The 22,102-nt window shown below is 38.8% G+C and overlaps 1 protein-coding gene across 11 annotated transcripts in view; it reads right to left on the bottom strand.

Moving 5' to 3' along the window:
• PCDH9 (protocadherin 9) overlaps window positions 1-21,474 on the bottom strand; it is a 672,836-nt gene extending 651,362 nt beyond the window's left edge. For 4 of the 11 annotated variants that reach the window (XM_077781369.2, XM_031504813.3, XM_031504814.3 and 1 more), the window contains exons 1-2: window positions 20,810-21,386; window positions 16,433-19,602 (exon numbers count right to left, since the gene is read on the bottom strand). In XM_077781369.2, coding sequence (XP_077637495.1) covers window positions 16,433-19,468 — 3,036 coding nt within the window. In that variant the 5' untranslated portion in view covers window positions 19,469-19,602; window positions 20,810-21,386. Of the gene's footprint in view, window positions 1-16,432; window positions 19,603-20,168; window positions 21,388-21,414 lie in introns of those variants that run through there. The other 7 variants (XM_085556425.1, XM_085556438.1, XM_085556432.1 and 4 more) reach the window with 4 other exon arrangements.
• Between the last annotated feature and the right edge of the window lie 628 nt (window positions 21,475-22,102).

Here is a 22,102-nt window from a genome sequence, read left to right as displayed (position 1 = left end):
ACACTGGGTTAGATAGGAAGAAAGTAGGAAGGAAAGCCAAAGTGCCTTAAAAAAGCAGAAAAGCGAAACTTGTAAAATCAGCAAAAAAAAGAAAGGGAGCACAAAATTTAATCAATAGATTTCTAAAAAGTGACAGTTCCCAAGGCCTGGAAGAAAAAACTTCATGGACTTTGAAGTTGAAGAAGCGTCATGGACGGAAGGCTTTAGGGAAAGCTGTGAAGGAAGCAAGTACCTACTTTTTTCCAATGGTGCCTTAAATATTGCAGTTTCCACGTGTGGGCTGATGCCATCAACTAGTTCACCCTGTTGGCTGACCCTGAGGAGCATTATGTATCTAACCACCAATAAAGACCTGTTTGAATTTACCAAGAATTTTTCTTTTTGGGAAAACATATATTTAATTAAAATGATCAGTTCTTCTGTATTCTGTCAAATAAATACATAAGCTCAGAATAAGCAGAAAAACCTCAGCCATCCTATGCTGACTCTGCCAAAGTGCAGATTGGTTAGATTACATTATTTCTCATCTTCTGTTTGAAACAATCTGTCTCTTCTTATGATTCAGAGAACTGAAGGATGGACCTTCTGGTATGATTTTAGTCTAAACCCACCATATTATTTTGGTAAGCTTCTTAGCAAGTACTTCTGTATATTAAACTGAGTATTGTGGGTACTCCTGTGAGATAAATTAGCTTACAAGCATTCAGTGTACAGGCAGCCTCCCCTCATTCAACATGTGATAAAATGATAGCTCATGGGTTTACTGACAATGTATTTATGTTTCATAATTCATATGTTTCCAAATGAAAAATATGTATATGTTAGTACTTGCATCAGTTACTTGTTTAGATTTTTCTTACTTGTGCTAGATTTTTCTTGCTGAAGTTTTATGTATTTACAGCATTTTGAACAACGGTGTGTGGTAATTGCTAAAAGAATTACAGAACAATTGGTGATTTCTATTCAGATTTTTGGCAGAGCTTGAAGTCTCAGTACAAGTGGAAAAAAATAATCATTTTTTTGAGAAATAAAAAGTGCAACTCTTTTCATTATTACACTGACAGAAACATGAGAAATTTTCACAGAGAAAAGAAATAAAAATGTGAGGAAAAAAGTTTTGAGAAAGATTCAAGACCCTCTCCATAATTCTAGAAGTGGCAAGCCTCCCTACATTAGCAATCTTATTTCAAAATTGGGATGTGGTCAAAAGTGAAACTTCCTTTAGAATTTCAGCTACTCTCAACTGGACTTTTTCCCAGCATGCAGATTAGGATAATACCCTGTCTGTGTAAAAAGAAAGGTCCATGACTCCAAACAGTATAAGTGCTAAAGTCAAAACAAATATTGCTTGACAGAACTGAATAAGGGAGTCTGAATGCTGCACTTACTTATTTTTATTTTTATTAACAGGAAAGATGTGCCCCATCATACACTTGTGTTCATTCCAACCATCTATCACCTGAGTTTGTGTATGATGTTATATTGCTTGAAGATGATTCTCACAGCCTGAGCTTAAAAGAAGTTCTGACTCAATTGAAATGCAAAGACAAAATACTGCATTCCTCTCCCAGCTGAGCTTTTATTTAATGTGCCAGATTAAGAAGCTTGCTCTACATTACTGGATCAGAGTCAACACAGTTTGTCCAAGAAACTCAGAGACAAGGGGGAAACAGTTCTTAATCAGGCAAAATTCTCAATAAAATAAATGGGTACTTTGCCTGAGTATGTTCTACATGATTTAAAATTGTTATGTTTGCCTCAGCTGAGTCTGAAAAAGTGGACTGCTGTTTTTATACCTATATTTTGGAGAAGCTAACTCATTACAGAAGACAATAAAAAAAAACTTCTCACTTCCTGATGTTAGTTTTTATCATGCTTTAATCAACTAGGAATTCCTTGAAGAAACTTCACACAGCAAGTTGGAACAGCATAATCTGAAGCTCCAGTGGGTTTGGATTAAGTACAAGGCATTTTATTATTGTGTTAAACTACTTAAAACATCACAGACCTGTGGACTAGAAATGTGATTAATTTTTTCCCTGTGATTAAAAAATAGCATCTATTTTATAACTGTACAAGTTCCCGTTAAGGGCATAGACTATCATAACACTCAAAAGCATGTATTTTTTAAAAACAGTGGATGTGGTCTGATTTGCACATTCAACTGTTTTCATCAGTATTTGCCTCAGTCTTTTTTTGTTAATTTCATGTTGTCCTGCTGTTCTTAAGATGTTAAAGTATCACAGACACTAAAACCTGAAACTCAATTTGCTTGGAAATTTTCTTCCAGAAAGGTTTATCTTTAGACAATACCAAAAAATGTTGTCTATATGCATAAGTAGCTCAAAAGTGGGCTGTGACAGACAATGTCTATGTAGTATCAGAGATTATTTCAATGTGCTTAAAACTACTCCTGGCATACCACCCTGCAAACAGAGCAACTCAGGAATTCAGAGCTGCATATTTGTTACACAGCTATAGTAGAGCTATATTTATAAAAGCTGCAGCTTGGCAGCTCAGAGGTTAAACTGGCAACTATTAGAAGGGGCTGAACTTCAGCTTCTATAATTCTTGATATTTAAAGTGAATTACTGCTTCTTGTTTAAACCCAGCTATCACTCAAGAAGCTGCAAGAGAAGGATGGGTGCCACAGGACAGAAAAATGTGATAGAGATCTTTGCATCTCCTTCAGCCCATTTGTGGGAGGAAGAAAGAAGGATTATCACACAAACAGGAGGAGACAGATTCAACTCTTGATAACAAGCAAAATCATCAGGGAAACAGTTGTGAATTCACAAGTACAAAATTAATGAATATGAAATAAGAATTGGGTTCAGATAGACTTTACTTGGAGCAAGTAGAGTTACATGCAGCCTTAACCTAAAAAAAATAAAATAACTTAGAAGCAAATGATATTAGCATCTTTTTGGCCTTTGTCCATGACTATAAAATGGCATTAATAGAAATGTGACTCAGACTTGAGATCTCTGGTCACTATTGTAGCCAAGAGCCTAAGTATATGAAATCTTCTTGGCTCTGCTAAAGCACTAGTGCTAAATTCTGGGAAATGATAACACTGATTCATCTCAAAACAGTCTATATATAACAGCAAGACTAGGCACACATAAAATTATGCACTATCTTGCCCCAAGGTTAGCAACATATTCCTAGTAGAAGGAAGAATGTTATTTTCATTCCCTGCAATCATGTGATAAATAGCTGTAGGGCAAATTCAGCAAGATCTCGAAGGTTATGATTTTACAATATAATGAATGTATGTCTAGCTCTCTGCCACCTGAAAAAGCAGCAAAACAAAGCAGGACTTGTCAGTATTTTGCTTATGGCAGAAATCAGACATTGTCCAGAACCCTTTATGAGACACACTGCTACTTCTTAACTAGTTTGATTATAACATTCACTCCAATACTTCAACAGCTCAGCTTTCCAGCATATGGCATAATTGGAAGCAGCAGCCAGCAGGTATCACATGTGAATGGAAAATGTCTCTCACTACTGACTGTATCAAATATGTGGCCTTGTAGGTAGGTTGATGGGGGAAAATAATGCTAATAAAAGTATATTGAAAATGAGAGGATAAGTGGAACACCTGTGCAGTATATGAGGCAGGCAAATTACCTAGAAAGTACAGAAGTAGAAAATATCAAACAAATTCATTGAGATCAGCTCAAAAATAAAGAGATGAGACAATACAAAGGAACATTTTTAAGAACTATAAACCCCAAACCTATGGATAGTTTCAGGAGAAACTTTCAAAAGCTGGAAGACATACACTGAGAAGAGCATTATTAGGAGCAGGCAGACTTAAGCTACAGAACAAAATGACTCCAAGAAGGCAACTCATGCCCAGGACTGCTTCCCTCACTTGCAAAGAAGCTGAAATTTGTTCCTAGTCTACTAGGAAAATTTATTGCCAACATGGAATAGACCATGGATGGAATGTTTTGCTCTGATCAGGCTTCCTATAAAATACTGTGGTTTACTTTAGTAAAAATAGAATACAGGCACATCTATACCATTACCATCACAAAGTAAAGGCCTGTGCTGAATTAATTTTTGATTTTGGTGATTCATATTACTCTGCCTAAGGGGGTGACCGAGTTACAGCCATTGTATGCAGCTGCAATCATTGGCAATCTAGCACAGTTTGCAGAACAGTAACACTGACATTGATGATGTATGAAAATGCATTGGAATTACACCAGATGGTGATGCAAGCCTGGCAGGAACACGTAGGGGTACCTCTGTTAATATCATCAGTATTGTATATGAAAGTCCAAGGACTTTAATTAAACCACAGGACCAAATTGTATGGTTTTTCCAGACAGTAGGACAGACTCACTTGGCATCACTTGAGAAGTGATAAAGGACCTAGAGTAAGAACACATGTAAATCATATCCTTAAAGGCACCTCACTGCAAGACATGTGCAGCACGATTTCATGCTGAAATAGGTAAAAAAAATCCTGCTAATGATAAGGTATTGTATATTCATCCATACATAGACAGTAGAGATCAACCCCAAGGGAATTGTTCCAGGCTGACCTTGACCAGCTACAGTAAGGTACAAAATACCTCTCTCTTGTCTTCACAAGGATTTACATTTAGGCAGATAGCTCACAACATCAATCTTGATATAAAACGCTTATTTTTCAGTGAAGATAGAAACTTAAAAAAATGAGAAAAAGGCACAACATGTTCAAAAAGTAATGACTGTACAGCCACCACAGTCCAAATGTAAATGAGGTTAGGTCTACCTCAGTCAATTGCATTGTGCAAAAAGAGACAAAACTGAAATTTCTCCCTTTCTATTTCAAAATATTTCTAAGAGCAGCAAAATTTACAGAAGAAAATGTCAAACAAATTGGCTTCACAGATAGGTAGAGCCATATGATTTCTTCATGTTTACAAGACTGAATCTTCTGTTGCAAGAGTTAATGCGCTTTTTGAAAGTTACTATGGCATGGCTTATAAGCTTCAGCGAGATATAGTGGCAGTTCAGATTTCATGACAGAATGCTAACTTATCTCTGATACTGAAAAAAACTAATGAGGTGCTATATAGTTGCAGAGAAGTGTTACATGCAGAGATATGCAGGCTTTTTTTGTTTTTGATTATCTGTGTGACTGTATAGACATAAAAGTAATGAAAACCCAAAACAGGCAGGAAAAGTTTAAGGCTTTAAAGCTGGAATAAAATCACGTCAGTGTTTTCTAACAGAAATATGATAAATTTAAGCAATCTCAGAAAAAGCCCGTGATACTCCCACTAGCGTTTTCTGCTGGGTCTAAGGTCTCATGGGTAGTGCTTAGGTGAAGATCACAATTAAGCTAACATAGGCAATTTATTCTCATGCTGGTTTTATTCAAGTCAAAGTAATGGCATAATATTAAGCAGTCTTAAGGATTCTCTTTGTTATGCTTGTTGCCTATGGCTTTTAATTGAAGGTGCTATCACAGCATCCCTATCAGATGCCAAAAGCCATGAGCAGTAGCAAGCAGGAGCACACAGTGCTATCCTGACCCCCAACTATCTTTACTGAGGACAGCAGGATGTAAGATATAACACTTTTCAGTAGCTAGAGGGTTGCTGAAATGAATTTCCACAATACTGAATACAACTAAGGCTGCTATTTAGCACTAGGACATGAAAATGTTAAATAATACCAAATGTGAGACAGTGAATGCAGAGCGTTTTTTAATGTGGTCACCACTGATCCAAAGAATGAAAGTTCTAAAATTGAGAATTACTTCTGTGACATACTTTTGACACATAAATATCATAGTTGACAACGAGAAGTACTTTGTCTGGAGGTGATCTGCACCATAAAGCTTCAGCAGTCACTGAATGGAACTGCTCTGCTGAAAAGTGCTCAGCACACTGCTTTGAAGAAGTAGACTCAAGGATCACTGACAATCTGTGTATCACAGCAGCACTGCCAGCTTTCTTATTAAAGAATAAGTTTTTCTACAAGTTCAGTCATCTTTAAATCATTTTGAAATGTAAAGATATATGAATGTTTTCATCTCTCCTCCCAATCTCCCTTTCAAATTGCTGAACTCAAAAAGCACTATCCAGTTACTGAGTGGCAATCTCTGCTCTTCTGCTTTATGATTAACATTTTTTTGTTCTTGTTTTCTTTCAGAACTTTCTATCATAAGTCTATGAGATAGCACACCTATTACAAACAAATTGAGAATGTATTATGCCATATATAAAAGTATGAATAGCTTTATAAAAAGAAAATTTTAAAAAGTGAGCAAATAAAAACATATATGAAATAATTATTTTGTCTACTTGTTTTAACTACAACACATATAGAATGGCTTCCCATACTATGCTGCCATACAGATATACTTCCAAATGTTTCAAATCCTTGAATCTTAAAGAGCATGGTTCATTAAAAGTCTTTTAAAAGTCTAAAATCACACAAGCAATGTGTGGTTATGAGTTGAATGTACTAGAACAGATTGTACATAAAATGTGCCACTTCTGCACTGTGATACTATGTATTTGAAGGGGAAATTCAGATTTCTAATATGTGCATAAATAAGTTTTACAAAAATAAGTGTTCTCAGAGAATAAAAGAAGAGAATAAAAAGACAAACATGAAAGGACAGAGACAGTATCTCATAAAAGAAAGAGATGTATTCAAGCATCAGCCAAATGACACTATTTTTCATATAATTTATAGTGGAAGCTTGAAGACTAAAATACTTCATAAGCCATTAGTTTCTTGGTACTCTGTGATGGATTAGAATATTTCTTAATCAACTGCTAAAGCCCAGAAGAGGGCCAAAGCCTAGATTCAGCAAAGCTGAGTGATACTCAGAAAATCCAGGGATGTTCAGTGGGGATGCTATCAATAGACACATCACACAACCATGGAAGTGTATCAGTTTCTCAAACCCCACAAAAAGCATCTATGCTTTTGCCCATTTCTTAGTCCAAAATTTGAAAAATCACATTAAGAAACAAAAGTTCTGATTTGTACTGAGGGAAGCAGATCAAAACCCCAAGAATTTAACAAGATTCAAATTACTTGCTGAAGGTTTGGGAGCCCACTTTGCCTAGAGGCAGTTTGAAAGACTACACAGTCCACCCAGAAGTGGTCCTGCCCTACTGGTTAAATACTTTGGGCTGCTTGAAGTTTGCTGCAATGCATTAAAACTACGGCAAAAATGAAGAATAACAAAATTAAATGTACTTAAGTCTCATTCATCTTTTCGTCTCATTCACACAGGATGGGCATTCATAAAACTCATACAGTCACCTACTGCTCCATTGCCCACCTGGACTGTAGCAGTGATCTCAATAGAATGGGCATTAGGAGCTAAGACTAACAGGACTGGAGTGACCTCCCTTCATATCCATATTTCTCATCTGTTACACCACTATAGAAAAGTATTGCCATTTTTAAGTTTGAGAAAGAAAAAATATGTATCAAAATAAAAATAAAATGCCAGTCACAGCAGCAGATCACCTATATTGTGATGATCTTTGGTACTTCTGTTGATTGACAATCTGGTGCTCTTGTAGCATACAAAGGCAAAAAATCATATGTTCATTTCAAACTGAAATGTTTGACAGATGTAACAGCTTTCTGCAATGAAACTGATGAAATCTCAAATCGGAAAGTCCATCTCCTGTACAGTAGAGAGATTAAATTTCAACAGGCAACATTTACTGTCCTTAGCAGATGCAGATTCAATTTGTGGGGAGAGAGAGGATATTTGGTCGGTTGGTTGTTTTTCTTTAGTTGGGGGTTTTGTTGGTTTGGTTTGTTTCTTATTTATCTGGCAGTAGTTAAAAATATGGGAGATGAATAGGGTATGCAAGTGGTAAGCAGCCTACCTCCTGCTGCTCTGGATGCTGCAGACTTCAACACCATCAGAGTACTGTTGTCACAAACTGAAGGCAATTTCAAATTCTCTTAGCGGCAACCTAGCATGTCACTGATATTTTGACCTGTATTTTTGCAATGGTGAAAGTGAGACAGTCTGACAACTGACTGAAAATTCATACTGCTATAGACACATACCTTTTACCAGAGAGGTAAAAGAAACATTTTTACACTGTAATGTGAATGGCCTGTACTAAGGTTCACAGAACAAGGTACCAAGGAACATGCAGTGTTGAGGAAAACCAGAAATACTCAGAACAGCACCAAAACAAAATAACTGATGTTTTACGGCACTGTCTTACTAAAATAGATAGCTGATGGCCAGATAAGGATTTAATAGAAAGTCAGTAAGTCTCCTTCTGCTAATTTGGAAGCCTTTGAATTTGAGTCATTATCTAAAGAAGACTTTCTTAGTGGCAATTGTGCCCATACATTTTTGAGCTGACCTGCACTGTTCAAATAATACCTTCACTTAAAGAAATACATAACCTTAAAACCCTTCTCTTGACCCCAGTGAGAAAAATGGACTAGATAATGCTCTTCACCAGGAAGTAAAGAATATGGATCACACCAAATTATACTCTTCATCGGACATGGGATGCATCTCACCAAGCTGCGCTGCTCAGCTTTGCCACTCAGCTTGAGGCACCACATTTTCTTCAGGATGGGGTAAATCACAAACCCACTGAAGCAGATTAAATTTGTTACAGAATTAGAAGTCAGATAAGATGAATCCCACCATAGTCTCAACAGAAGCAAAACGCACTGTGTGTGGAGGCACTACCAGCTAAGTGTACTGGTGAAAACTGCACCAATTATACTTTCTGTGAACATCACTTACAGAAATAAGGTTAGATCCACCATCAGAAGCTGGGCATCTGAAGCAATCATGATATATTCATCACGTGCTCCAAGAAGAGGGACTGGAATAACAACCATATTCCCAAAACCTATCTCACTGAATGGAAAGCTACTAAAAACAGGAGTTGAATATCATTCTCTTTCAGGCTGTGCATCCTGTCAACATAGGAAGGAGGTGTTCTCTGTAGAAACATATGTATCCTACAGAACCTTTACATCAGAAAGACAATTGTTTCCTTAACCTTATGTGTTATGAAGGAGACAGATATTTACATCTATTAGGCTTAGCCATTTAAGACACACTACTGCTGGCTACCAATCAGCAAGGGGCTGGAAGAATAGCAAAATACATTCATAACTTAAGCATGGTCTTCCTCTTGATTTTTTAAGTGTTTTAAAGGCTCTGTGACCTTACAAGACATAGGCTAAATTAGTTCATTTGATGAAAAATATTGTACAGGCAGATATTTAACACTTTTTAATGATAAAGAAAACCAGTAAGAGATTTTTCTTACTAGTAACACATGAAAGCCTAGGAGGTGATAAGAACATCCTTCAGAACTACAAATGAAGCATCTGACAATTTCTCTGGAAGGAATGAGGGCAAATGAACGAATATCAGTTTCAGGCTACAAAGTGTTTTATAAATCAATATCAGTAGTGATTCTCTTTCAGCTATCAGCTAGTGAGAATATCTGATTTCATTTTCTGACTAGGAAGAGGTGGTTATTTTAAAACTCTTCCTTTCTGCAAACCTGGGGTGGAAAGCAAAGGAAAAAAGAAAAATCCAGCTGCTGATCTTTCCCATTTTATCAGATTCAGCTCAAAATAAAAAGATTTTTAATTCTCTTCTGATTAATTTTACATATATTTTAGATTTCGTAAATATTACCTGATATCATCCTATTATTTTTATAAAGAAGTCAACATTAAAAAGAGCTGCAGATGGAATAAACCAGCAGATTTATCCCAGCTTGGATTAATCTTCAAATTACGAACTGTCACTCTAGAAAAAGGCTGTTTATACTGTCCTCTTGTAATTGGAAGTGCACATTTTCCAAACTAACTTTCAAGTAAAAATTCTAATATTTGTGCAGGACAAACACCCTCCACCTCACTTGCTGCAAAAGAAAAAAGAAGGAAAAAATGAGTACCTCTTGAGATTGGTACAATTTAAACACCTCAGGATGATTACAAATCTAATTTTTAACTACCTTTCTCTGTATTATCATATATAATTCAGAGTATTCACAAAACCCAAAAATCAAATGGGGAATGAAGGCCAAATCATTCCAAGATTTGAATGTCCAGATACTTTTAGAAAGATTAACATGAATTTTGTACCAAAATTGTAGCAGCCTTTATGTTTTTCTGAAACCCAGTGGTTTCAGGAATAATATATACATGGGTTTGTATGGCTACAACAGTACTGCTGTTCAAAACAATTTTTTTCAAATTTCAAATTTTCATAATTTCACAACCAGTGGAAAAAGTAGCAACATCAATTTAATGTGTCTTCTGCAAGAAATAGCTATTTCTGCTTCAAGAAAGAGTTTATAGCTCTCTAGAAAATAATCCATTGCAAGAAAATTATTGCAACTCCTTTAGGAGGAATTTTTTTGTATGGTGTTTTAATTGTAAGGGAACAGTACACATGCATTTTGTGTCTAGACTAGCACTTAAAATCTCAGTTAGGTAAGATGTTAAAGCCCCTTATATAGCAAATGTCTTTCTAAAAGATAGAAATTAACAAAAGATGTTCTCCTCCCCACACTCCCCACACTTCAGTAAAATATGATATCATCCATTCATCTCTTATCTACAGTCTGGTAAATCTTTCCACTCAAAGGAATGCTATCTCTTGTAAACCAAAAATGAACTGATTAAGTGCCCACATCACTGTATGGGGATAAATAATGTTACATACATTGTGCCACAGGATGGAAAGCCAAAGAAATAAAAGAAGGAAAAAATAATACATGATTCTATGTATGTTCTTTTCCATCACCAAAGACATGGACATTACAGAATGTATGCAACATGGCTGTACTTGGATAGCAGCTGAGGAAACTTATGAGTATAGACCACCGTGATGTTCTGTGAAAGAAATGGTACCAGAATATTAGGTAGCATCTGTAATTCCTGTTAGGTCTTTCAGAACACTATGTGTCCATTTTGTCAGTTAAATCCTATATGTTCAATGCAATTAAATGGTAGAGTAAGAATACTATTGCAAAAATAAGAATCCTAGAATTGATGGAGAAAAATTAGTCAGGTCTTGAAACCTGCACTTCAGACAGGTAGACTGTTCATGTAAAGAGTTGCTGAATGTAAATGGGTCACAGTTTTCATATCTTTAACATCTGTTGTTTATACCCAAGAAAGCACATCAGGGGCAAGAAAATTAATTCCCCAATTGCTGTCAACTGCGTTAGGGAACAGCAATAAACAGCTTACTATAAGCCTCTAGCTACAATAAAATTGCTGTCAATAACGTGTGGCTGATATGGTTTTGCCGTGCTAGAAGAAAAGATTCTTTGGAAGTGAAATTCTGAAATGGAAACTAAAAAGATTCTCCCATGTTCCTATATACAAAATTGCAATAGCATTAAACTCACGATCCAGTTCTCACTCATGTGTGTGGCACAAATTTCTTAACATATGTGAAACTTTGGCTTTGGATATTTGGGACAGATGAGACTCCAGTGATTCTGATAAAAATCTCATGCACAGGAAACATTTAAAGAGAAATGAAGATTACTAAGCTTTTACTGTCTGACCTGTATACACAAAAAGTTCCCTACTCTAGTTTATCATGTCTACCATCACTATTGACAATGGTATTCTAGCTTAGGGTTATGTTCAGATATCCATTATAACTCACAGTTTTCACATGCTCATAACTTTCTGAAAAATTCTTCTTTCCAGCTAAAATTTCCATGCTTGGTCTCAGCTCAAAGATGAATTTCTTTAGACAGTTCAGTGAAATCTGTTAACCTATTTTTCAGTTATACAAGATTAGAAAAAATACACTGTACATTATAACCATTTCTAATATTTTAGTATAAATATACAAACATACAGAACTAGAAAACAATTGAATTTTACATGCAGACAGATTTCCAGATGATTAGTCCTCACCCAAGACTAATATTCATGTTAACACATAAACCAAACTAAACATACAAAAGAATTTATGTATTTTTTATTTATACTAAGTGATGAAACAAGGCCACTAAAAATAATACTGCACACAGAACTGTGGAATGCTATGGTTACAGAATTTTAATATTTTCAGGTGACGTAAGCTCTGTTCTGCTGTTCCAATGCAGATTTCCATCAACTTATGCACCTTGAAATTGTCACTCTCAGCGTATCAAATTAAGAGTCATTAATGTTTTCAGCTTTTCTTTTCTCTTACATAAACTCCAAACTTACAAATTTAAACACTCCAGAGTAAGATAACATCAATTAGATTTGCCACATAAAGCTTAATCGATATGCATTGATCAGCAGGAGCCTGGCTACTAGTTCCTTGATCAGGCAAGAAGTCCATTGGATAAAAAAGGAATAAAGCAATCTCTACAGAGCTTATGTTTTTGAGTATAAGATTAAAAATATACTTTAGTATGGAATGTAGTTAATGTGTCATTCGAGCCCCAAATCCTTAATTTCTGCCACTAGAGCACAGAAATACAAGGACGGTGTTAACTTATATTCAACTTTTCTGAATCTTCTAGAACCATGCACATTTCCAAAATTTTTAAATTATCATTTTGATTCAGAAAAGTGCTTATAGTGTGCTTACGACTTTTTCTTGAAGACAACATTTCAAGTCACTTGGAAGGATCTGCTTCAGTTTTACTACATTAAATGAAAGTTAAGCACATGCCTAAATGCATTTTGATTAGGAATGAAGACTAAAGGTTTTGCCCACAACCTATACTGATACATATTTTAAACCTGTGTTATTTGTTACTGCTGTGCTTTAAGTCTGATTAAATGAAGTTGTTATGATTTAAAATTGGGATAACCACAGTAAATTTCGCTTAATTTATTTTATTATTTAATCTATTGTTAATCTAATGACATTGAGTAGGAGTTTTTGTCTGTTTATTTGCTTTTCAAAAGAGGTCTTTCACATAGAAAAATACAACATGTCGTCTTCTGCTGTATTTCTATGTAGCTGTTTGGTGTAATGACTTACTAATTTGAAGCGCATTTTAAAGTTCAATCAAATACTGAAAAGAACACTGATTGAGAAGCCTGCATAGATTTCAGTATTCTTTATGAGTCATAACACTGATTTTGGAAGCTTAGTTATCTATATAAGCTGGTGGTGTGCAACATCCTTTCCATACTCCTAATTATGTGAATTAGCATTTAGAACAATCCCAAGTTCAAGTATTCAAAAATGCTCTTTTCAGAGCATCCACCAGGTTTACTGCAAGATAGGCACTTGAAGGAGGCTTTGGTTTTCATCCTGGGTACTTATGAAACATCAGTCTGTACAATTCAAAGTCACATGTAAAAACTTAACTACAGAATTTCCACTAAATTTATTGATGATTGCACAGAAATTGCCCACGAAAACAAAAAAAAAAACCAAAAACCAAAAACAAAACACCAAAAAACCCACCCCAAAACTCCCCCAAAACCCCCATTTTTTTAATGAAAAAATACATTTAAAATTCTAAATGCTTTTTGATTTAAAATCCAGTTCTAACAGATTTCTAGGGCCACATGCCCATCAAAAGCACTGAGATTTTGCTTGAATGAAGTCCAAGTGCTGACTTAGGTCTCAGCTCTTTGCTAATATAAATGTATCTGCAAGACACACTGTGTGTGTATGTTTACCTTGAACTAAAAGAAATTGTAAGTAAAGATGAAGGATGCTAGTATTTCTTAGACATATATTTATCCTATTTTCATTTTTCCCTATTTTAACATCATCCACAACGATTCCCATGTTCTTTTCAAGACCCAGCAAGTTAGTGAATATACATAAGTAACCTAACTCAACATTAGATGCAGAGAAATTAGCTATGTTAAACATGAATAAAACAGTATAATGGCACAGTATTAAGTATCTCTTCCTAAAGGAATTTGTAGAAAAAATTTTCAGATGCTGTGGTATTAGCACACACTACTGTTCAGTAAGATCTTTAAATCTGAATACTTTGCTTAAAGACCATACTCTATCGCAAATTTTTTAAAAATACCTATGATGGTGTATTTCACTCCTGTGCAAATGAATATAAGCTAAAATGCATGGTAATTTTATGAATTACAGACAGAAGAACAGGAAGATTGCTAATGATTACTACCATTGATGGTTATAGTACTCCAGCCAAAATTAACAAGGAAGTCTAAGAAGACTACATCCTGTAACACTCATCATTGTGAGGAAAAAAACCAAAAAGACACTATATCATTCCCCACAGAATAAAAATATACAAAGTCAGATTAGGTAACTGTCTTCCTAAGAAATAATTGTATTTTCATTTGCATATAATAATACAGTTTTTTTCAGGGAGCAATCCCAATCACGAGTATCTACTGACTTCAAAAAGGATACACTAAGAACTCAGTGAAATTTGAATCAGATCCATATATAGTTATAATTGCAGATATTATTAAATGGAGACCGAGGTATTTAATGTAATAAATAGCAGTAACTCTGGAAATACTGCTAAGCTGTTTTTGTATGGGTGTTCAATTTTGCCATGCAGAGCTTACACATTCTGTCAGGTAAAAAATTCTGGGTGTCGCAACTGCCTCCAGATGTTGCAGAGGATAGAATAATCTTTCCACATCCAGATACTATAGGGAGTTAAGTCTGAGTTTTCTGATAGAGTTTGTTAAGCTAATTTACACCTAAATTAAAATAATCTCAGACCAGAAAAGGAATGTGTGGTTTGGAAGGATAATGTTTTGCAATTAAAACTGAGGAGAAAACTTCAGACTAGTAAGCACAGACTTTGCAGAACTCTTCTATAATTTATTGGGGGGGTTTTGATAGTTTTTTTTTTATTTTTAAGTTATGTTGACAATGTGTGCACGGTGCTGTGCGATGGCTTAGGGAGTAGACCCTTCTTTAAAGTCCCTTAGAGAGATCAGGTGTTTGTGAGATTCTTCTGCGGGGTTTTCAGTGTCTCTCATAAGAAGGAGTTTTGTCTGAGCAGCCACTTTAGCAGAACTGCCTCCAAAGTGCTTGTTCTATTCTTAGCACTTTGTCAGTGTGACACCTTACAGACATGCAAAGTCAGGACACACTCCCGGGAACGGCACGTTCACCTCAGATAAGGCTAACGGCACAGCAAGGGGATGACTTTGTCCTAAACTTGCCTGCCGCCAAAATCGTTTCGCAGAGGCAAGCCTAACTCTCGCCTGGCTCTCCGGGATCCGTGTCCCGGAGGAGCGCGGACCAGCCCCGCCGCTCGCAAGGGGCGCGGGCGCGCCGGGCGCTCCCTCACGGCCCCGCCGCCTCCGCAGCGCTGGCGCGCGGCCAGCGCGCGCCGCGCGGTGCCTTGGCGCCACCTACGGGCCGCGCGCGCGCGCGCTCCCGCGGAGCCCGCAAGACGGGCGCCCGGAAAATAAATTAAGACAGCACCGCGTTTAAATCTTTATTAGCAAGCAGCTATTAGACCTAAGGAAAGGGGAAAAAAAAAAAAAAAAAAAAAAACAAACCGAAAACAAACACCTAATGCTGGATTTGGTTGAAATATGAGTCTCTCAGCTTCCTAATCCCTCTTCATATGGTGTGTTTCACAGTTTAAAATGAGATATGTCAGATCGCTTATGCATTACTAAGATGAGAAAATATTTACAATGGACTGACTTTTTTTCTTTTTCCTGCATAATTCAGATGTATTCAGAGAACGCATTCCTTTCAAAAGTATGCTTTGGCCATTTTTTAAAATATGCAGCAAACTGTCTATGTGATACCAACTTCCATCTATTGCAACAAAATCAGGTTGAACTCAAACAAGAGGAAGACTTACATATGGCTTAGTTATATCCTACCAATAAACCACGTGCTTCACTAGTCAAGTAGTTTGGAAATTTGGCTGTCTTTGTTAGGGAAAAAAACATTAACCCTTTTAGCAACACTAACTTAGCAAGGTTCCAAATCAGCTTGAACAGAAAAAGAAATTCAAGCCAACTCTCTTTGAAATTTGAAACAATGTATATATCCATTCAACCTTGAAACAGTCAAATTTCTGACTGAAATTGAGCACATACAGGAACAGTTCTTCAATAAGTTTTACAATTGGACAGTTAAATACTGGGGAGAAAAAAAAAAGGTTTTTTATCAGTTTTGCTTATGCACATGTATGTGCACAGGCACGGAGGCATAACAGTCCTCTAAAAATCAAAATTCTTCAAAACCCAAACTATCAGAGGCATTTTGCAAACACATGGTTAAGCCCCAGGTAAATGATAAAGAGGTCAAGGTTTTTGTTTGTTTGTTTTTGGTTTTGGCATTTGATTTAGGTTTTTTTTTTCCCCCCATAAAGTTAACTAAATTAAATTATAATTAAAAAAAAAAAAAAGACCAAAAACAACCCACAACACAGTGGCACTTTTAATACTGGTTGATCGGGCACTTGTATGCAGTACTTATAGACCAGTAAAAGTGCTCGTTTACCTGTCTGGTGTGTAAGGGGCCCTTTGTCTTGAAGCCTCCTTGGGAACTGCACTCTGAGGCACTGAAGTGATCTGAACTAGTGGAAGAGCGTTTGGAAAGGGTGTCACAACCACCAACAAAGGTGTTGTCCAACGGGAGTTCCTGAATCACATGGTGCTTTTTCACTGAAACTGGAGTGTCAGGTTTGAGATGAAAAGCAGACTGCGGAGAGGCAGATTTGTAATGCTTGGCAAGATCAGGACTGTTAGGCTTAAAGGTTGATGGTGGTGCTGTGCCCCAATCAAATCTTCCTATACTTTGCTCCTCCAGCTCTGCTGGAAGGCTTATTGTCCCATTGATAGGTTCATGAACTGCATCATCAGGTTTGGACTCCTCAATGGTCACAAAGTTCAAAAGGGAGCTCTTTGGAGATTTCCTTTTTTTCCTTTTCTTTTTCTTGTTTTGCTTGTTTTCCTGATTGGGAGACATCCACTCAGCACCTTGCTTGCTCCTCTGGGCAGCTTTGAATCTGGACGCATGTCGACAGCGAACAAGAACCGTGACAAATATCACCACTATGACAACCATGGCACCAGCCACAATAGCAATCATGATTGTGAGATAGTCCTCATTTTGGTAGGGTTGACTACTGTCCCCTATGTTCCGATCCAAAGGTGTTTCCATAGTCCTGCGTATCAAGTCATAAATATAAGAGGCATTTCCAGCAGTATCATTTACATATAAAAATACAAGAACAAGAGTATGCAGGGATTTGGGATAACCCAAATCACTTATGTTGACAACTAAGCGATGCAGCCCCACGTCATTAGGAGTTGGTTTTTCTTCCAGAGTGATATTACCTGTCACTGGATCAATCCGAAACAAACCCTTGTTATTGCCGCTTACAATCGTGTACTTCAGCTCAGCATTCATGCCAGTGTCTATATCCACAGCAAAGACTTCAGCTACCACCGATCCTGGAATTGCTGAGAGTGGCACTAACTTAAAAGAAGTATTAGAAGGTGGGTAGATGACAACAGGACTGTTATCATTAACATCCATCACGTTTATTGTTACTTTTGCTGTAGAAGACCGAGGAGGTTGCCCTCCATCCACTGCCTTAACATCAAAGGTGTAAGAGCTCTGCTGTTCTCTATCAAAAGAAACGTTGGACTTTATAACTCCAGAGTATGGATCCAGCACAAAGTTTTCATTGTCATTCAGGATGGAAAGGGTCACTGCTTTATTTTCCCCGGCATCTGCATCAGTCACTGTGATCACCCCCACTGTGCTATACTTTGGTAAGTTCTCTGATACGAAAAACTGGAAATGATTATGAGTAAATTTGGGACTGTTGTCATTTTCATCCAACACAGTAACAATTACAGCCGCTTGACTCTGCAAAGGAGGGGTGCCATTATCTCGGGCCGTAACAGTGAAAATGAAACGTTCTTGCTCTTCTCTGTCAAAAACTCTGGAGGCTGTCAACACTCCTGTCTTTCGATCCAGATCGAAAAAGGAGGCATTAGGACCAAGCTGATAAACAATGTCTGCATTTTTCCCACTGTCTTCATCTGTGGCACTAATAGTTGTTAAGTATAGACCACGCCGGTTGTTTTCAGAAACTGACAGCTCAATTACAGGCTGGCTGAAAATCGGAGGGTTGTCATTTTCATCCTCCAGCTTAACTCTTACCAGGGCAGTCTGGTTCAAACTGGGCTTGCCAGAATCAGAAGCCACAATTTTAAAGCTAAATTCTTTGGTGCCCTCATAGTCCAACAAGGAAGAGGTCTCTAACAAATACTGGTTGTCGTAAACTGCTTTCAGGTGGAAGGGGACCTCTCTCTCAATGAAACAGATCACTTTGCCATTCACATCAGTGTCCTTATCTGAAACCGTAATTAGGGCAATCTTTGTATTGATGGGATCTTTCTCAGATAAGTACACTGTGCCATTGATGGGACTTATTATGTACCTGAGGTCTATGTTAGGAGGGTTATCATTTACATCAGTGACATTGATGGTGACAGTTGCCCGAGCTGGTGTAGAGCTACCATCACTAGCCAGCACTGTCACTTTGTGAATAGCGGTCTCTTCTCGATCTAAGGACCTCTGAACTGTAATCAGCCCTGTGGTGTTGTTTAAAGCAAAAAATCTTTTGGTTGCAGGGGCGACTTGGGCACCAAAAATATATCTGATTTCTGCATTGCTTCCTATATCAGCATCTGTAGCATGAAGCTGAATTACAGAGGTGCCTACAGGGGCATTCTCTGGTATATGGACCTCTACTTGACTGTCTTTAAAGACTGGCCTGTTATCATTGACATCACTTACTGTGACTTGCAGGATAGCTGTGCTGGATTTCTGGGGGGTACCTCCATCCTCTACTTTGATTTTCATCACGTAGGTGTCCTTTTGCTCTCTGTCCAAGTTCTGCTGCACAATCAATTGAGGCCATTTCTCCCCTTCTGGAGTTTCTACAATATCCAGTCCAAAGACACTCTGCCCATTTAACAACTCATAGTGCTGCACGCCATTGAAACCTGTGTCAGGATCTGTTGCTGATGGGATTGGAAAGCGACTGTTGATCAGAGTGTTTTCTGGGATGGAAATATTGATGACAGGGGATGGAAACATAGGTGCATTGTCATTAGTGTCCTTTACAATGATTTTTATTTTGATCAGCCTAAAAAAGTCATTGGGGAGAATCACTACTTCAAGTTCAAAGAAACATTCGTTTTCTTCTGCATAGGAAGCTCCAGCACATAGTTTTTCTCTGTCTATTCTGTTAGATGTTGTAAAGATTTCCCCTGTGTTACTGGACACTTTGACCAGAGGTGCATCCCCTGCTTTAGACACCAGTCTGTAGACAAGGCTGGCACTGGTCCCTGTGGCAGCATTGATATGAGAAATGTTCAGGTCCTTTGGTATGTTCCCTATGGGCACGTTTTCAGGCAGTTCCTCTCTAATAGTGTAAATAAGTTCTTGAGCTATAGCAGAATCCAGCCTTAAACAGGCAATCAAAGCGGCCAACAGGTAAAAATCCCGCAGGTCCATGATAATGTTTTTATTCTCTTTTCACAGATTTTAGGACTTAAAGGTTTCCAGAGAGGAATGATGCGCGATTTGCAAGAGGAGGCATGCATGGACTGCAGGATGCATTACATCTCATTTCTTATTTGGAGACATCACTGTCAACACAACCACACAGAACAGCATTATTGTTTTTTTAGGCATGATAAATCCACAATCTCCAACTACTACTTGTTTTTGCAATGCACACTTGCAGCAGTACATTTTCCTACTGCTCCCTTTTACAGGCAAGCCCTCCGGACAAATGCACCAATATCCCACCGGCTGCATTTGCTCAGAGCACAAATGAAAATAACTACTTGCAGGATTAAGGGTAGCTACTGTTTCGACACGTACTTTCTGAATAATTTCTTGGTACACCATGTAATCCATAAAGTGCATTCCCCCTCTACCCTCCTCCACCCAGTCATTTGGTGCAAGTAAAAAACCTTCCCGGACTACTTAGATTCTAACTGCTATGCCAGCTGCCAAACGTAATTTGCTGCTTGCTTCCATATGTATTTTTTAGCTCTTGCTAACCAGATTTTTTTCTGCTCGCTGTACCTTGCATACCCCTCTGTAGCTATCGTACTGGGAAATAACCACCCGGACATGCTGCTGCTGCAGCAGTCGTCACTGGCTACTTCACATCCCTGTTAACTGATGAGACAATAACAGGACTTACAGTTTCTTACAGTCTCAGCTCAGTGTTTCTTCTCCAGATGTTGGATACTTCTCCTTCTGTTTAATAACCTAAAACTTTATTTTTTTTTTAACACAGTCTAAATCAGGAGGCTAGAAATTCCAAATGTAACTTAGAAGCAGGAAGTATGTTTACAGATAGAATATATATTTTGTGATTATATGAAGAGGAAAAAAGGTGAAGCCTTTCCCCATTAACACTGGTCTCCCTTCAGGATGATATTAGCAGCTGTCACATATAAATACTGCAGACTAATAATGCAGGTGGAAGAAAAAAAAAAAAAGGAAAGCGACTGACAGACTTCTGTTTGCATGCACTGCTAACTGCACATTATCGGGGTGCAAGGCTGCCAGCACCTACAGTTTGACAGAACTAGGCAGCCCTAAGCACTAATCTTATCTGCATTAAGCTGCACGGTAACTGATGCCTGTGATTACTTCCAGCAGAGTAATGCAGGTAGGGATGCAGAGACAGCGAGTAGGTGAGCCTTTCCCACCAACATCAACAGAATCCCAAACACTGATTCTTTCCCTAGATAAATATACTGTGCGTTGGCTTTTTTTTTTTTTTTTTTTTTTCTTTAAAGGAAATGCATCCCAGCTTAAGGGTAAGTTTGCACTTACGTTAGTTGTCTACCTTTGACGATCTGCTGCAGCTAAGCAATGATCTGTTCCAGCAGATACAGCACAATGCATCTGGTAAACCACCAGTTTTGGAGAAATCAGCAGCAGCCAAACGCTTCCTCCTCGAGATATGTGTTGCTTCGGGGTGGCAAATTAGCAACTCCAGGGAACAAATTCGCAGTTCTGTCGTTAGTCATCCTCTCCACGTTTCATTCCTGTGAAACGGCGATCCTTTGGGTGCCTAACGTGCACGCAACAACCCAAACAAACAGCAAGAGAAAAATCCGGTGCACTTCTTAGAGCGGGGGTATTTTCCACTCTGCACTGCACACCATTCCCGTCCCTCTCTCGGCAGAGCAGAGGCAGCTACATCAAGTCTGCAACTTCTGACTGGAAATGGCAAGAGTTGGTCTGGCGGTGCTTCTCCCTCTTTAGCTCTGGGGTGACAGTTACCCAAAAAAAAAAAAATAAAAAAAAAAATAAAAAAAAAAAGAAATCCTAATAGGTTATTGCTTTGGTGACGGGAGGAAGCGGCGGCGCTTTCCCTCCTTCCTCCCTCCCTCCCTCCTTCCCTCCCTCCCTCCCAGCCTCTCTCCCTCACATACGCTCTTTCCCTCTCCCTCTCTCTCTCTGAACTGAAATTCTTGATATAACTCTCAATAAGCCCAGAGGGAGGTGGGAGCGTTGCGAGGCCACCCCTCCCGCCGCACCGCATTGGCCCGCGCCGGCGGGGGCGGTGGCTGGCGGAGCGCGGCCGCGGCATTGGCCGCCGGGCACGTCGCTCCGCGGCCGGGCGGGCGGGCGGGGGCTGCGCGCCGCGCGGAGCGGCCGGGGGGACGCGGCGGGAGCGGGGCGCTCCGGGGCGGAGCGCGGCGGACACGCGCGGGCGGAGGGCGGGCGAGCGCTCCTCCGCGGTCGGGGGTGCGGAGGGCGCGGAAAGCAGCGTCGGGCTTGCGCGGGGCTGTGGGGTAATTTGGAAAGAAGGGCTCGGTGTGCGTTTGGGTTGGTGGTGTGGTTTGAGGTTGGGGGGCGGGGATGTCTCAGTGCGTGCTCGGTGTCGCTTGCGCGGGGCAGCGCGGCCGCCCGCGGTGCGAGTCGGGCCCGGCGCGGAGCGCAGCGGTGGCCGCGGGGCCGCCCCCGGCGCACGCAGGTTCGGAGGCAATCGCCAGCCCCGGCCCGCCTTCGCCCGCTTCGGCCTTATATTTAATACATGCCCTTTCATCTATAATTCAGGCTGCTCTGACTCCAGCCCTGTCTCGGCTCCCATTTACGCCTGCACACCTTTCTCCTTCC

The sequence above is a fragment of the Lonchura striata genome, chromosome 1, assembly GCF_050655825.1.
Source record: "Lonchura striata isolate lonStrDom1 chromosome 1, ASM5065582v1, whole genome shotgun sequence".
NCBI lineage: Eukaryota > Metazoa > Chordata > Aves > Passeriformes > Estrildidae > Lonchura > Lonchura striata.
The sequence above is the reverse complement of the archived record's forward strand: the minus strand, read 5'-3'. Positions and strand labels throughout refer to the sequence as shown.